General features: G+C 42.6%; 1 protein-coding gene across 2 annotated transcripts in view; it reads left to right on the forward strand.

The window, feature by feature from the left end:
* lrp12 (low density lipoprotein receptor-related protein 12) overlaps positions 1 to 7,228 on the forward strand; it is a 42,329-nt gene extending 35,101 nt beyond the window's left edge. For both annotated transcript variants that reach the window (XM_042295737.1, XM_024441898.2), the window contains exons 6-10: positions 1,856 to 2,086; positions 2,307 to 2,528; positions 3,392 to 3,861; positions 4,192 to 4,324; positions 5,226 to 7,228. In XM_042295737.1, the coding sequence (XP_042151671.1) occupies positions 1,856 to 2,086; positions 2,307 to 2,528; positions 3,392 to 3,861; positions 4,192 to 4,324; positions 5,226 to 6,173 (2,004 nt within the window). In that variant the 3' untranslated portion in view covers positions 6,174 to 7,228. The remainder of the gene's footprint in view (positions 1 to 1,855; positions 2,087 to 2,306; positions 2,529 to 3,391; positions 3,862 to 4,191; positions 4,325 to 5,225) is intronic.
* Positions 7,229 to 17,231: the final 10,003 nt, after the last annotated feature.

The following is a 17,231-nucleotide window of genomic DNA, read 5'->3' on the forward strand; positions in this document are numbered from 1 at the left end:
CTGTAAGTATTCACACCCCTAAGTCAATACATGTTAGAATAATCTTCGGCAGCGATTACAGCTGCGACTCTTTCTGGGTAAGTCTCTAAGAGCTTTGTACACCTGGATTGTATAAATCTTCAAGCTCTGTCAAATTGGTTATTGGTCATTGCTAGACAGCCATTTTACGGTCTTTAATTATTTATTTATTGCCCTTTTACTTCCCAATTTTTGTGTCAAGTCGCACTGCTTCTTGACAAAATGCTTGCTTAACCCGGAAGCCAACCGCACCAATGTGTCGGAGGAAACTGGTGACCTTGTCAGCATGCATTGCGCCCAGCCCGCCACAGGAGTTGATAGAGCGCAATGAGACAAGGACAACCCAGCCGGCCAAACCCTCCCCTAATCTGGATGATGCTGGGCCAATTGTGCGCAGCCTCATGGGTCTCCCGGTCGCGGCCGGCTGCGACACAGCCCTGGGATCGAACCAGGATCTGTAGTGACGCAGCTAGCACTTCGATACAGTGCCTTAGACCGCTGAGCCATGCAGGAGGCCCTCAATGTTTTACCCTTGACATAGATTTTCAAGCCAATTTTAAATGTCATTTTGGTAAGCAACTCCTGTATATTTGGCCTGCTGAAAGGTGAATTTGTCTCCCAGTGTCTGTTGGAAAGCAGACTGAACCAGGTTTTCCTATAGGATTTTGTCTGTGCTTAACTCTATTCCATTTATTTTTATCCCCCCCCAAAACTCCCTAGTCCTTTTGCCGATGACAAGCATACCCATAACATGATGCAGCCACCACCACCCTTAAAAATATGAAGAGTTGTACTCAGTGATGTGTTGTACTGGATTTGCCCCAAACATAACACTTTGTATTCCGGGCAAAAAGTGTATTTCTTTCACAAATTTTTTGCATTTTAATTTTAATGGATGCATGTCATGGAATATTTTTTTATTTGGTATAGGCTTCCTTCCTTTCACTCAGCCATTTAGGTTAGTATTGTGGAGTAACTAAATTTGACATTTTTAACATTTAGCAGAAACTCTTCTCAAGATTGACTTACAGGAGTGAGTGCATACATTTTTCATACTATTTTGTACTGGTCCCTTGTGGGAATCGAACCCATAACACTGGCATTGCAAGCACCGTGCTCTACGAACTGAGCCACGTGGGACTTCTCCTATCACTGCCATTGAGCTCTGTAACCATGGCCTCATGGTGAAATCCCTGAGTTTCTGAAGAGGTAGGAAACCTCAGTTAGGAAGGACGCCTGTATCTTTGTAGTGACTGGGTGTATTTAAAGGGTAATTAATAACTTCACCATGCTCAAAATGATATTCAATGTCAGTATTTTTACTCATCTACCAATAGGTGATCTCCATGCAACTTATGTAATTTGTTAGGCACGTTTGTACTCCTGAACTTATTTAGGCTTGCTATAAACAGAAGAGTTTAATACTAATTGACTCAAGCATTTTCAGCTTTTCATTTTAAATTAGTTTGTAGAAAATGTTTTTCCACATAATTCCACTTGACACAAAATCTAAATTTAGGCGATTTTAAATTAAGGCTGTAACACAACAAAATGTGCAAAAAGTCAAGGGGTGTGAATACTTTCTGTATGTATTATCCAATTTAATTGAATATAAAGTGAGTATGGGGTGTCTAGTGTACAGCCAATCTTGCGCAAGCTGTCCATTATTTTGCCCACTTGATAAAAGCAAGGACCACAATTGAAAATACCTTGATAGACTTTGTTTTCAATCCTCTACAATTTTTGTTGTACTCCCATGGCCGAGACAACTATATGTATTTTACATTTGTCAAATAAAATAATATTAATATTATTAATTAATACAATTATCATTCAGTTTCCCTGCCTTTCCCGCTATACCCGCGTCTACACCTGCTTGCACGAGTCGCTCAAATGCGATGGCAGCATCGACTGCCAGGACCTTGGTGACGAGATCGACTGTGACGTGCCTACCTGCGGCGAGTGGCTGCGGAACTTCTACGGCACCTTCAGCTCACCCAACTACCCTGACTTCTACCCACCAGGCAGCAACTGCACCTGGCTTATCGACACAGGCGACCACCGCAAGGTTGGATGTAGCTAGGACTGTTGATTTTTTATATTTTTTATCCTCAATGATTTTTTTGCATGTGTGTATTATTGTACGGTATTCACATGGCTGAGACAACTATGGGTTTGTCTGAAATGACACGCTGTCCTTATATGGTAAACTATTTTTGACAAAGGCTCACCAGACGCAGACTATGTATTTAAAAATATTAATTAATTCTTTAATGGACTGATTCCAGGTGATCCTGCGTTTCATGGACTTCAAGCTGGACGGGACGGGCTATGGGGACTACGTCAAGGTGTACGACGGCTTGGAAGAGAACCCTCGCCGTCTACTCCGCGTCCTCACAGCCTTCGACTCCCGTGCCCCCATGGCCGTTGTCTCGTCCTCTGGCCAGCTGCGCGTTCACTTCTACGCTGACAAGATCAATGCGGCAAGGGGCTTCAATGTCACCTACCAGGTAGGCGCATGAGTTCAACCCAAGTTTCTCCAAATCGATTAGTTGCTATTGGTTTGGTTGCTATGGCCGATTGATTCAATTAATAGTTTTCCGGGCAAAATATAGTAAGAGGTACCCACATCGTTGCATACTAGCTTCTTATTTATTGCGCGGGAGAAAGGCTTTAAAAAAAATACATCTAAACAAACAATCTTGTTTATTTAAAGTGACATTTAGCCTTATCTCTGCCACTGTATATAGCATATTAACAACGTTACGTTTTTCATAAACATAAAAAATCTCCTCGCCACAAGCTAGAACAAGCTCATTTTCATTTCACTGGTAGAATTAGGAAGATTCGACTTCCTGTCTATTCCTCTGCTCATAGTGTACCACGAGATCCAGCATTCATACCGAATGCACGACGGGACCAGAGCAGGAAGCACTGGCCCACACAGAGCTGTAGTATTTCTGATGTGTCGTCGTGTGTATATATCGGAATGAATCCGCTGAAAGACATCCAATGGCTCTATCGAAGAAGTACAACAATATCTACACGCACACAAATATATTGTGTGATTGGTATATCAGAGGCTTTGCGAAATGCCACAAAGCAGGACTTACTTTCATTTTCTGATCTCGTCCGTATTGTTGTCAATGGGTGTATAGTGTATCGTTCGGCGCACGTGTATCGTTAAACGCACGAAACCCAGGCGCACTTTCTTCGAGGCCAAATATGTGTAAAACACATCTCACTGACCTAGAAGTGCTTCTGATATTTCCCTTTAAACTCTCCCTTGAAAGGTCTCGATTTCATTATTTCGGAATCATTACAGATGCCCTCGAATCAACTAATTAATGAAATCTACCTCATCTCCTGCCAGGTGGACGGTTTCTGTCTGCCCTGGGAGATCCCGTGTGGGGGCAACTGGGGCTGCTACACGGAGCAGCAGCGCTGCGACGGTTACTGGCACTGCCCCAATGGCCGCGACGAAGTCAACTGCAGCACCTGCCAGGAGGATGAGTTCCCCTGCTCCAGGAACGGCGCCTGCTACCCGCGCTCGGACCGCTGCAACTACCAGAACCGCTGCCCCAACGGCTCGGACGAGAAGAACTGCTTCTTCTGCCAGCCTGGCAACTTCCACTGCAAGAACAACCGCTGTGTGTTCGAGAGCTGGGTGTGCGACGCGCAGGACGACTGCGGCGACGGGAGCGACGAGGAGAGTTGCCCGGTCATCGTGCCCACACGGGTCATCACGGCAGCGGTTATAGGAAGTCTCATCTGTGGCCTGCTGCTGGTCATCGCTCTGGGCTGCACCTGCAAACTCTACTCCCTCCGGATGTTTGAGCGCAGGTAATAAACTCAGACCCCATGCTATTACTCTTGTTATTGCACAGGTGTTAAACAGTTATATAGTGCCCACATAAGTCATAAGCCTTTGTTTCTGTCTGTGTGGTTTGCTATGACAGCTTTAGTATGTTGTACACCTACTACGATAGATGATTGGTAATCCAGACTAGTTTTTAGGCTTTTGTAAATGCTTTCTTTGGATTCATATAGCTAGTGATTTCTGTCTTTGATCTTCATCAAAGGACACTGAATGAACTTTGTTTTTGTACATCTAACTGATCTGGTTGTGTTTGTTGCCTCCATTCCTTTGAATCCCTCTAACTGTTTCCCCAGGTCATTTGAGACACAGCTGTCCAGAGTTGAGGCTGAGCTCCTGAGGAGGGAGGCTCCTCCGTCGTATGGCCAGCTGATCGCCCAGGGCCTTATACCCCCGGTGGAGGACTTCCCTGTCTGCTCCGGCAACCAGGTAAGTCTACATCTAGATCACACTGCCTTCTCTTGTTCTCCTCAGAAGATGTGATCCTCTTGTCCGTACACGACTTAAGCTTACGTCTGTGTTAAGAGTGCACATTTCAAGTCCGGGCGTGAATGTCTATCTTTGTCATAGGATTGGAGACACCAAGAATCAACTGTGTAATGTCTAACAACCTGACTTCAGTAACCAAAGTTGAAGCGGTTTAACTGTGATTCATTAAGTGGAAGTTGACTGGGATTGTTTAGTTTAACAGTAACTGCTGTATGGAGAACATTATGGCTGTTTACAGTATATGGCCGTTTATATATAGTAATGTTTATTTGAGCATGTACACATTCACAGCTGAAAGCTGAATTACAGTGTACGGACAAAAAAGGGGGGGAAAAGATATTATTCGGGTGAAATTAAATAATTGATTTAAAGCCGTTTGGAACTGGAGTGGAGGGAGGAAGCATCGTTTGTCTCTGAGTGGAGGGAAGATCGCGGTAGCAGCCAGGAGGGTCACAGTTAGTCAGCCAAACACGGACAGGTCCGGAGCCACGAATCAAGCTGTCCTGCCTGCTTCTCTGTATGGCCACTCCTCCAACAAGTTTGTTCAGCACCAACTTTTCTCTCCTCATAAAGCCTTTGTCATGGAAATCCAAACAAACAGTCCCGTTTGCCGCCAGCTTACAACTATGTGGGATAAACTGTCTTCTTTCCTGGTTTCTGTTGGGAGACACATTTCCCAATGACCTTCAGATTCACATCTCAGGAGTTTGATGTTTATTGTCATCTATAATAGATTGGGTTACTTACTGTAAAGGACTGTGAAAACTGTTGATTTAAAAAGGGCTTTATTATTTGATTGATGATACTAACAGTCTTGCTGTTCTCCCTGTGTGTTGTCCAGGCGTCTGTGTTGGAGAACCTGAGGTTGGCTGTTCGCTCCCAGTTGGGTTTCACCTCCATCCACCTGCCCACCTCCGGTCGCCACAGCAACATCTGGCAACGCCTCTTCAACTTCACACGCTCACGGCGCTCCGGCTCACTGGCCCTGGTGTCTGCTGACGGCGAGGACAACAGCACCAGCAGCGGTAACGGTGGCTGCTCGGCCCACGAACCCGACAGGGCTGGACCCCACCGTGGGTTGCTGCCCCTCGACTCGGACGACACAGATACAGAGAGCGAGCGCCGGGATGTCCCTGGGGCCGTGGGGGGGCTTGTAGCCCCCCTCCCCGTAAAGACCCCTCCGGCAACTGCAGTGGAGGCCATCGTCTCGGTGTCGACAAACTCCACCACTCCCGCCCCTCTGCCCAGCCGTAGGGACAGCCACCGGGCTAGGGCCAACCCGGCAGTGGTGGAGGCACACACCATGGAGACCCCAGGGGGAGAGGCAGCAGAGCCTCAGTGTACTGCGACCGGGAGGAGCCAGCTGAGCAGTGCCCTGAGCCGGGTCACCCGCAGCCTGCACTGGGTACGTTTCTCCCTGGGCCGTTCCGGAGGCTCCTCGGGTGGGGGAACCCAGAACCACAGCCCTCTGAGGCACCTAGAGCACGGAGCAGGGACCAGGGAGGACGAAGACGACGTGGAGCTGCTTATCCCTGTATCGGATGCTGCCTCGGACACTGACTCCACCAGCGAGACCTCCAGGCTTCTCAGCTTGGAGGTAGGTCTAGATCAGGCTGCCCCCCGCCTATCATCCCCAGCCTCTCTCAGGTCAGGCCGGGTGTCCCTGGGTCGGAACGGGCCCTGTGAACACTGTAGCATGGTTCACACCGCACAGATCCCAGACGCCTGTCTGGAGGCCACAGGCAAGACGGAGACCAATAGTGATGACGAGTTACTTCTGCTCTGCTAATAGCTCTAACCTAAATGACGTTACAGTTTGACTCAACTGACTGTCAAAATGGACCATCCCTGTAAAACTTTGCCATTTATTTTCTCTGGAAGAGGGCGGGGGTAAATGTCATTTTTATGCCCCGTTTTTGAAACGTCTGTAGTTCGTACTGTATTGCAGTCTTCTTGGTGTATTCATCAGATGGTACAATCTCTGCCCAACCTCCCCCTCTTCCCCTCCAAGTTCCACCTTTCCCTCGGGAGTTCCAACTCAGCCTGGGAACTGGGGAGTAGAACTACTGAACCTTGACTTTGTCTAGCCGAGCAGAAGTTGAATTGCCTCCATAGCAACAAGACACGTGCACCTGTGAGTGTGAGTTAGGCTTAGCTCAAGGCAAGCAGAGTGGGACTGAGGTGTATAACAACGCAGCCACAGTACCTCTTCTTCTCACACTAATTTGGGATTAAGCAGAATAAACAAGCTGTCTTTTTATGTTCAAGAATAATGGTACGAGAGAGACCAAGTATAGAGTACGGACAATTAACAAACTAGAGCCTGTGAAAAGCTAGACGAGATTTAAAAATAGCTGTCAGCTTTATTTGATGTCAGTTGTTTCTTCTTCTTCGGTACAGGGAATGTGAGGGTGAGGGCTCTGAGTATCTGTGGTTTACCGTGTGATGGTATGTTTGTTTCATTTCAGTTCAATGGGAGGCTGTGTAACTCCTTTTCTATTGAAAGGTACTGATGTGTTCTCATGCGTGATCTTAGCAAGAGCAGTTTATTTATGAAAAGTAAATTGCAGAGAACCTCTTTCTGAAGACGAAACGTTGTATAACATCCACAGATGTTTGTTGTATTTATTGTTTTGTTACTGTTTTGGTAACTTCTGTGTTTTGGTACTGAGAATACTTGTGCCACTGTGTATTTATTTCATTTTCAGTAGTTATTACTTGAGAAGATGCATGTCAAATTGTCTTGTGCTATTGTTTTGTTAAAGTGATACATTGAAAAACAAGTATATAAGCATAACTGTTTTCTGCATGTAGAAAATCAGAATAAAGCATTCATCCTGCTAACTTGTTTGTTTCTTTGTTGGGATATGAGGTGAAATCTGTAATACTCAATAAGTCAATAGTAAATTCAGGACTAATGTTTGTACCTGTATTGCTGTCAATATTTGTTTTCTTTACTGAATCACCTGATGGTCGACAATATCACTTGACAACTAGCCTGCAGCTAGACACAAATGCGTCAGGTAGCCTAGTGGTTAGAGCGTTGGGCCAGTAACCGAAAAGTTGCTAGATCGAATCGCAGATCTGACAAGGTACAAATCTCATTCTGCCCCTGAACAAGGCAGTTAACCCACTGTTCCTAGGTTGTCATTGTAAGAATTTGTTCTTCTTTGGCTGGCCTAGTTAAATACAGGTTTAATAAAGAATGCGCATCCAAGTATACTGAACAAAAAGATTTAAACAAAATCAGTCAATTCAAATAAAATCATTCGGCCCTAATTTATGGATTTCACATTACTGGGAATACAGATATGCATCTGTTGGCCACAGACACCTTACAAAAAAAGGTAGGGGCGTGGATCAGAAAACCAGTCAGTATCTGGTGTGACCACCATTTGCCTTATGCAGTGCGACTCATCTACTTTGCATAAAGTTGGGTAGGGTGTCTCTGACAAAAGCTCTGGTGGACATTCCTGCAGTCAGCATGCCAATTGCACACTACTGTGCCTCAACTTGAGACATCTGTGGCAGTGTTGTGTGACAAAACTGCACATTTTAGAGTGTTCTTTTATGGTCCCAAGGAAAGGTGCACCTGCGTAATGATCATGCTGTTTAATCAGCTTCTTGATATGCCACACCTGTCAGGTGGATGGATTATCTTGGCAAAGGAGAAATGCTCACTAACAGGGATGTAAACTACTTTGTGCACAACATTTTAGAGAAATAAGCTTTTTGTGCATTTGGAACATTTCTGGGACACTTTACATGTTGCGTTTATATTTTTGTTCAGTGTACAGTATATGTTAATGACAGCAGGCCTATAGTTAACTATTTTGGTTAGAGGCATTCGATTCTGAATTAGCATATGCCTACAATATGTTGGATTTGTGTGAGATCTGTTTTCACGGCGAAACATAATGAAATGTTACCTAGGTATAGTTACACTTATGGTACATTTTCTGAGATCTCCATGATTCGTACAGGGTTTAAGTTCAATGTTCTAATTTAATTGTTAAATGCTACATAACACTAATGTAAGGAAAGAAATGTAGTGTTTTATATCACATGATCTGTGAAGACTCCAAAGCATTAACTCGTGAATTATGGACAATTCATGAACTAGGGTGCAAAACATGTATTATATTACATGTAGTCTATTCTGTGCATGTTCAAGTGTTTAGCATTGCCTTGGCTAAGAGGGCTACCGGCAGTGGTGTAGGCCAAGTGGAGGGTAGAAGCTGAAAAAGTTGAAGTTATTTCTTGGACAATCAGATGAAGATATCCTGACTGGTTGAGTTCATGCCACATTAAAATGTACAGTTTATTATTAGGCCCTTAAGAAAAATCATGCACAATACTGAGACCTTCCCAAATGTCATAGCGTAATTCACATTCTGGTACAACCCTTATATTGTACAACAACAGGCTTGGGCAGTTGCCATGGTAATACCTGGCATTGGAGTATTCTGTAAATTAGCGTTTTGATGGTCATGATGCATGCAAACTGTGAGAAGATATCTACTCTCTAGTGGCAGGACTTTCCATTCCATGTCCACTTTCATAAGCAATATAAACAACAAAGTACATCACTGAAGGAACACGTTTATTTGGGCCTGTTCAATGTGAATTGTTCAATAGCAGAACTAGTTTGATGTGTCTTTTATTGGAAACATGCTGTTGTGATGTTAGGCCAATCTATCTTAAAGGCAATTTATGCTTGATCCGAATATGTGGTCGGAGGCGCCGTATTGGATGGTGTTACACAATTGCAGAGCCTATGTTAGCATGCAGAAGCGCCGTACGGGAGGTCCAGTATAAGCACAAACTTGCTTCCTTGACAACTTCCTTCACAACAGCTCAGCGAAGTGCAAGAAGTACAGTTGAAGTCAGAAGTTTACATACATCTTAGCCAAATATATTTAAACTCAGTTTTTCACAATTCCTGATATTTAATCCTAGTAAAAACTCAGTTTTAGGTCAGTTAGGATCACCACTTTATTTTAAGATTGTGAAATGTCAGAATAATAGTAGAGAGAATTATTTATTTTAGCTTTTATTTCTTTCATCACATTCCCAGTGGGTCAGAAGTTTACATACCAAATACTAATTAAGTGTAGCATTACCTTTAAATTGTTTAACTTGGGTCAAACATTTCGGGTAGCTTTCCACAAGCTTCCCACAACAAGTTGGGTGAATTTTGGCCCATTCCTCCTGACAGAGCTGGTTTAACCGAGTCAGGTTTGTAGGCCTCCTTGCTCGCACACACTTTTTCAGTTCTGAACCCCTCGACAACATCCACTGAAAAGGAAGAGCGTGAAATTCAAAAATATTTTTTGAAAATATTTAACTTTCATACATTCACAAGTGCAATACACCAAATTAAATCTTAACTTGTTGATCTACCCATTGTGTCCGATTTCAAAATGGCTTTACAGCGAAAGCACACCATATGATTATGTTAGGTCAGAGCCTAGTCACAAAAAACATAGAGCCATTTTCCAGGCAAAGAGAAGGAGTCACAAAATGCAGAAATAGAGATGAAATTAATCACTAACCTTTGATGTTCTTCATCAGATGGCACTCATAGGACTTCATCTTACACAATACATGTATGTTTTGTTCAATAAAATTCATATTTATATCCAAAAATCTCATATTACATTGGTGCGTTATGTTCAGTAATGTTGTGCCTTGAAAACATCCGGCGAATTTGCAGAGAGCCACATCAATTTACAGAAATACTCATCATAAACTGTGATAAAAGATACAAGTGTTATGCACAGAATTAAAGATATACTTCTCTTTAATGCAACTGCTGTGTCAGATTTGAAAAAAACTTTACGGAAAAAGCAGACCATGCAATAATCTGAGTACAGCGCTCAGACACAAAACAAGCCATACAGATACCTGCCATGTTGTGGAGTCAGTAAAAGTCAGAAATAGCATTATAAATATTCACTTACCTTTGATGATCTTCATCAGAATGCACTCCCAGGAATCCCAGTTCCACAATAAATGTGTGTTTTGTTCGATAAAGTCCATTTATGTCCAAATACCTCCTTTTGTTAGCGCGTTTAGTTCACCAATCAAAATTCACAAGGCTTGGGCAAGTCCAGGCGAAAGTTCAGACGAAAAGTCCAAAAAGTTATATTACAGTTCGTAGAAACATGTCAAACGATGTATAGAATCAATCTTTAGGATGTTTTTATCATAAATCTTCAAAAGTATTCCAACCGGACAATTCCTTTGTCTTTAGAAATGAAAAGGAATGCAGCTCACGGCCCGCGCGCATGATTTAGCTCACGGCCTTCTGCCAGACCCCTTAGTCAAAAAGCTCTTATTCGCTCCCCCTTCACAGTAGAAGCCTGAAACAAGGTTCTTAAGACTGATGACATATAGTGGAAGCCTTAGGAAGTGCAATATAACCCCATTTACACTATCTTGGAAAGGCAATGAGTTGAAAAACTACAAACCTCAGATTTCCCACTTCCTGGTTGGATGTGTCTCAGGTTTTTGCCTGCCATGTGAGTTCTGTTATACTCACAGGCATCATTCAAACAGTTTTAGAAACTTCAGTGTTTTCTATCCAAATCTAATAATATGCATGTCCTAGCATCTGGGCCTGAGTAGCAGGCAGTTTACTCTTGGCACGCTTTTCATCCGGACGTGAAAATACTGCCCCCTACCCCAAAGAAGATAACACATCTTCATTGCTTTAAAAGAGAACTACTTTTCTCTGTTACTAAACATGTCAAATTTCACATTTGTGTACTCAACCTGCGTAACATGCAATTTTCAATAACCGCACATTTCTTTCCCCTTTATTTTTTTGATTCGCTCTCATCACTTGAGGCAATAAACATATTTTGAGTGTGTATTTATTGGTTTTTACTAAATGCAGTCTCTGTCCAACAATTCTCTATTGTGGCCCTATTTGTTTTCAGATAGAAAAACATTCAGTCCGGGTTCCTGTAGTGATGCCTCAGAGTCGTACATAATCTCCCGGTTTCAGTTAAGTGTCTTGCACTTTAGTCGTGTCACTGTTTTTGTTTGTCTTTGTTTTTCCTTTGCATGTTTGACTTTTGAGCACCTCTAGGTGTTAGCAAGTCCTGATGGGTAGGTTGGTTCTGATGTGACGTTCAATCAACATTTGTGCAGGTGAACATCTGTTCTGCTGCGGTAGATTATCAGAAATTTTAGGAATTTCTCCTTTCCATTTGCCTTTTTCATCAGACCTTTGACAATTTTGACTGACCTCTCTGCTAAGCCATTGGACCTTGGATAGTTGGGGTAGGAGGTGTTGTGTAGGAATCCCCAGTTGTTAGTGAACGATCAGAATTCGGAACTTGAGAACTGCGGGCCATTGTCTGAGTACAGTTCAGACGTAACCCCATGTCTTGCGAAGACTGATTTCAGGTAAGTGATTACATCTCTGCTGGAGGTAGTTGACAGTGTTACTACTTCAGGGTAGTTTGAGAAGTAGTCGGTAACAACAATGTGACTTTTGCCATTGCAGTCAAAAAGGCAAACTCCAACTTTGTAGTGGGGTCGGTTGGGTATTGGATGAGGCATTAGCAGCGCTGCTTTGGCCTGTAGGTCAAACAAAGTTCACATGAAGCAGTGGTCTGGCCAATTCCTGGTTCATTCTTGGCCAGTACATTACTTCTCATGCTCTTCGTGTGCATTTTTCCTCACCCAAGTGGCCCTTGTATTTTCTGTAGCATTTCTTTGCATAGTGTCATGAGAATGATAATCTTCTTGCCTTTGAACACTGTCATCCACAACGGTGAGCTCTGCAAATCCAGTAATCCTGTATTCTCCTTGAACTGTTTTTCTTTGCGGGCCATCCTTTCACTATTGCTTCTTTCAACCCTGTCATTGTTTGGTCAGCTGCAGTCTCTCTTTTGATCTGCTCCATTCTCCCAGAAGACAGGAATTGATGCTATGATCATTTCGACTCAGGCCTGAATCTCAGTGTTTTTCTGTACGTCGGCTCTCTCTTTCTTATCAACTGCTCTTGAAAGAGTGTTGTGGCGAACATGAACTTTCCCGGGGTGTAGATCATCTTCACATCACACTTTTGCAGTCTGATCAACATTCTCTGGATTCTCATTGGACAATCATTCAGTGGCTTAGTATGAGGATTCTGTGTTATGCACTATAGCCTGTTACCATATATGTGATTGAATATTATCTGCTGTTGGCTTGTGTGGATGTATGTAGGTGTTATGCAACATAGCTGACTTGAAACATTGTTAACAGTTTCAGGGCCATGGGCCTTTCTCATGATGGGAAAAATACAGAATAACATAAAAACGGACACATACAGAACGTAGTGTAGCAAACCACAGACTGTTTTTGTTAGAACTCAAACGTAACAATAAGAGAAACCAGATATGTGATAACGGTATCTAGGGAATGAGCGCATAGATACTCGACACAGCAAGTTACATCTATCAACTGGAGCGCCCGGGGGCTGGTACCAGCTCGTACGACAACAATCAACGATAGGCTGGGTGAGTTTAAACCACGCCCAGTCTATACTCTGACAAGCCGGCTCGGAAGCCGGAACTACTACTGTCATCAGGGTATATTATAATATCTTTGTCAGGAACAAGTCAGTTCTCTGTTTGCTCTGCGCGGTGGAACAGAGAGCCTGTATATACGAAAACTGCATTTACCACTTATTGCTTTGCTAATAAAAAATACATAGTATACAATCGGTGACTCATTGTCATATTTATCCTGATACCAGATTTGAATTGATGCAAATCTAACATTAGACATTATCAACACCAATGGTTTGTAGTTGGTTTCTACTTTGAAGGCTATTGGTGAAACCTTCCACACATGTATGTGCTCGCCAGTAGTCCTTTCTCGATTTGTGCATACCTTGTTTCTCTGCCTGTCAAGGCTCTGGACGCATAAGCGACGAGTTGTCATGTGTCGTCATGCTGTTGCAGAAGAACTTCTCCCAGGCCAAACTGATGCGTCTGCAGAAATCCTTGTGCTTTTCTCTGGATCATAGAACCTGAGCACTGGCTCTTCTGTGATTGTCTTCAGGTTTTGGAAGCAGTTTTCCTGCTTATGGGCCCATTCCTAATCGTTTTTCTGTTCCTGAAGACGTGAGTGGAGTGGATGGTGCTGACAGTTGAGATATGAATTTTGCAAGGTAGGTGCCCATGAAGCGTTTCACGTTGTCCTTATTCTTCGGGCGTTCCAGGTTGTTGATGGCTAATTTCCTCATGTCTCCCATGAAGAAAGTGTTTTTATACCAAACTGGCATTTATCCTTGTTAAGTTTTAGTTTGACTTTCTGTGTCAGGTCCAGCACACGCGAGAGTGAGACGTCGTACTCTTTTTCTATGCCTCCCCCCTGACGATAATGTTGACAATCATGGTTTCTACTCCTGGAATGTGCTTGAAAATCATGTGGATTGTCTTGATGTTGCCGAGAGAATCCCATATGCTAGAAAAAGAAATCTATACCTGCCCTCAGGTGTGTTGAACGTGTATAGCTTTGAGCTTGAATCATCTAGCTTAATTTGCCAGAATGCTGATGAGGCATCAAGCTTTCTGAACTACTTTGCTCCAGCAAACTGCTACATTATCTCTTCTCTGGTAGGCAACTTGAAATGCTCTCGCTTGATAGTATTGTTGAGATCCCACGGGTCTAGACATATCCTGAGCTCGCCGTTCTTTTTCATCACAATAACCAGTGAGCTTACCCAATCTGTCAGTTCATCCATTTTTGTGATGAAGTCCATCTTTTCCATGAGTCCGAGTTCCTCCTTGAGCTTTTTCCTCAGTGCAAATGGTACTTTTCTGCTTGCACAACTGGAGTAATTTTGTCATCAGTACATATTTTGCATTCTTCAGGTAAACATCTGAGACCCTCAAACACGTCCTCATACTCAGCCAGTAGTGATTCTTGGTCATTTTCAGTCTGTCACTACATACCCTCTTCACAAAATTTGCACACAATGCAAATAGTCCGGGTAACCATTTGGTTACCTGTTCAGGAGTCTTATGGCTTGGGTGTAAAAACTGTTGAGAAGCCTTTTTGTCCTAGACTTGGCACTCCGGTACCGCTTGCCATGCCGTAGTAGAAAGAACTGTCTATGACTGGGGTGGCTGGGGTCTTTGACAATTTTTAGGGCAATTTTTTTCGACACCTTCACTGCTTTTTCCTAAGTTAAATCTTGCTCATGCAGCAGTACATTTATCAAGTATGCCACAGACTATCCTGTCTTTCACGAGTGAGTCTTTCAGATTTTCAAATTCACATGTTTTGCTCAGTGTGTTCAGCTCAGTGAAGTACTGGTCAAAACGGATCATGAAAGAAAAACTTGTATCTCTTAAACGTGATGTTCTGGTTTGGTACAAACTACTCCTCAAATTTAGCCATGAGCACAGTCAATGTCCAATGCATCCTCTTCAATAACATACAGAAAAAATGGAAGCTTTCAATTTGTCATATCTCCCCTGCTCCACTGGCTGCTAAGTAGATATTGAATCTCTACTTGAAATGTTTCCAATTGTTGGCTAAATTGCCTGTTAACTGCATAGGAGTAGAATAACTAAGCCTATCCATGACGGGAAACACTCGGGAACAGGTACAGTTTCAATTTCTCTTACTTCGGTAAGTTGGTCATCAACTTGCTCGTAAACAGATTCCAATGAAGCCTCGTTCTCACTGCTGTTACTCTCGCTGCTGCTCAGTGCCATCACTCTTGCTAGCTAGTATCGTCGACTACTCACGTCACTTGACTTGCCGTAGAATGTTACATTTTTGTAGCGGAAATTTGCGGAGATCATCCTTTTCTCTGTCTCTTCATAGCGACTATCAATCTGACACCATGTTATGTTTGTTCCTTGTTAAATGACAAACCGGACATAGGTTTAACTACTTTTTAATAAACAGATACTTCAGCTAGCAATATCCTTGTAGCCATGCAAGGCATACTTCAACTACCCCACCCTTGCATAGCATGCTGGGTAATGTAGTCGTAATGTTAACACAGTGTACATTTTTAAAAATCCAAGTGAGCCTATAATTAAATCTTAAATATTAGTGCATTAAAGTCTCGTGAAACTACTTTATTTAATAGAGAGAATATCAAAATGTTTGTTGAATTATTTTCTTCAAAAATATACCTTTTATTTTTTTCGGCGATTATTGCCTCATTTCAGGGCTTTGTCTAACTAAGATTCTTCAATCCTTGGTAAATGTACAACTCTGCTAATTTTTGCTGAGAAATGCATTTTGAATGTAAACCAATCAGGGTTTAGGCCTGGGCATAGCACTAATTAAAGGAACCTTTTAGTTTATTAATTTGACCATTTAAAAAAAAACAAGCACACAACTTAAAGCCATTCATGCACATTAATAAAATCATTGAGGATGACAAAGTCTAAGACTTATTTCCATTGTGGTCCTGTTGAGACAAGATCTAACACAGTATGGCAGTGATCACTTTAGTTATTAATGATGTTGTCAATGCTTTAGACACAAAATTAAATGTGTTGATATGTTTGGACCTGTCAAAAGCTTTTGACTGTTGACCATGCTATTTTGTTGAATAAGATGTCCTCAATTGGCCTGAGCTCTGACTCCTGTTCATGGTTTCATGATTCGTGACAATTTCTTGAAGTACATAAAGATGTTCACAGGGTGAGCAGTTTAAAATTGGAGGAATTAGTGCCTCTAGGGCAGGTATTCCCAAACTGGAGTGCGTGTCATGGCACAGCTGCTCGATTTGGATAGACAGTGAGAATTCCCTGCATAATTGTTTTTCTTATCAGAAATATGCTGTCCCGAAAACCATGGTAATAGAGGTGCTGATATGGCCATTATGCGTATAATGGGTATATAAAGGGTGTAGAATGTTTTAAATAGTATATTTCTGAGGTTCTCAAGGCTCCAATGTCAATATAAAACAGTTTATATATATACATACATACATACATACATACATACATACACTTGTTTTCTGCCATGAAGCTCTATACACCCCTATAAAACCATCCATTTTATCAGGCCATGTCTGGTCATGGAATAACCAACATTTTATTTTCAGTTTCTGGTAGCTCAGACGTGTTATTCTGCAATTACTGCATCCAAAATACCAGTCGACTGCAGTTACAAAACTGCAATCTTTTCTTGTACGGGAGGTCTCAACGTTACAGAATGGTCACTCAATGGCACAATCAAACTATAACAACACTTCAGAATTGACCAGAAACATACCGATTTTAAGTGTAACTTTTATTGCCAGCTAATGAATGTATGGCTTATACATATTGTAGCCACAGGAGGTTGGTGGCACCTTAATGCAATACTCCTTAGCCAGCCCACAAGAACGGAATGGTCTACCACAGGTATTCTCCCAGGGGTACGTGTAATGTCGGGGGTACGCCAAATAAAAATGTGATTCACATTGACATGTATACTGTATATATGTCAAATACAGGTAGCCTAGGCAAATAATTAACATCCAATCACATTAACTGTTACTCTCTCGCAGGAATTCCAATATCGTTCCTTATGTAGCCAAATGCAGCTTCTGCTCATGTTGGTATCTATACTAATGGGGCAAAAACCATGACAGGGAGACAAAGCAGTTGCTCCCGATGCCACTTGGGTACACTGCAGCATCCACCGAGAGTCACTTGCTGCCAAGGGAATGCCTGACAGCTTGAAAGACGTTTTGGACACGACAGTGAAAATGGTTGACTTTGTTAAGCAAAGCCTCTGAACTCTCGTGTTTTCTGCACTATGCAATGATATGGGCAGTGACCATGTAACACTTTTACAACATACAGAAGTGTGCTGGTTATCAAAGGGC

Source organism: Oncorhynchus tshawytscha, linkage group LG13 (genome assembly GCF_018296145.1).
Source record: "Oncorhynchus tshawytscha isolate Ot180627B linkage group LG13, Otsh_v2.0, whole genome shotgun sequence".
Lineage (NCBI taxonomy): Eukaryota > Metazoa > Chordata > Actinopteri > Salmoniformes > Salmonidae > Oncorhynchus > Oncorhynchus tshawytscha.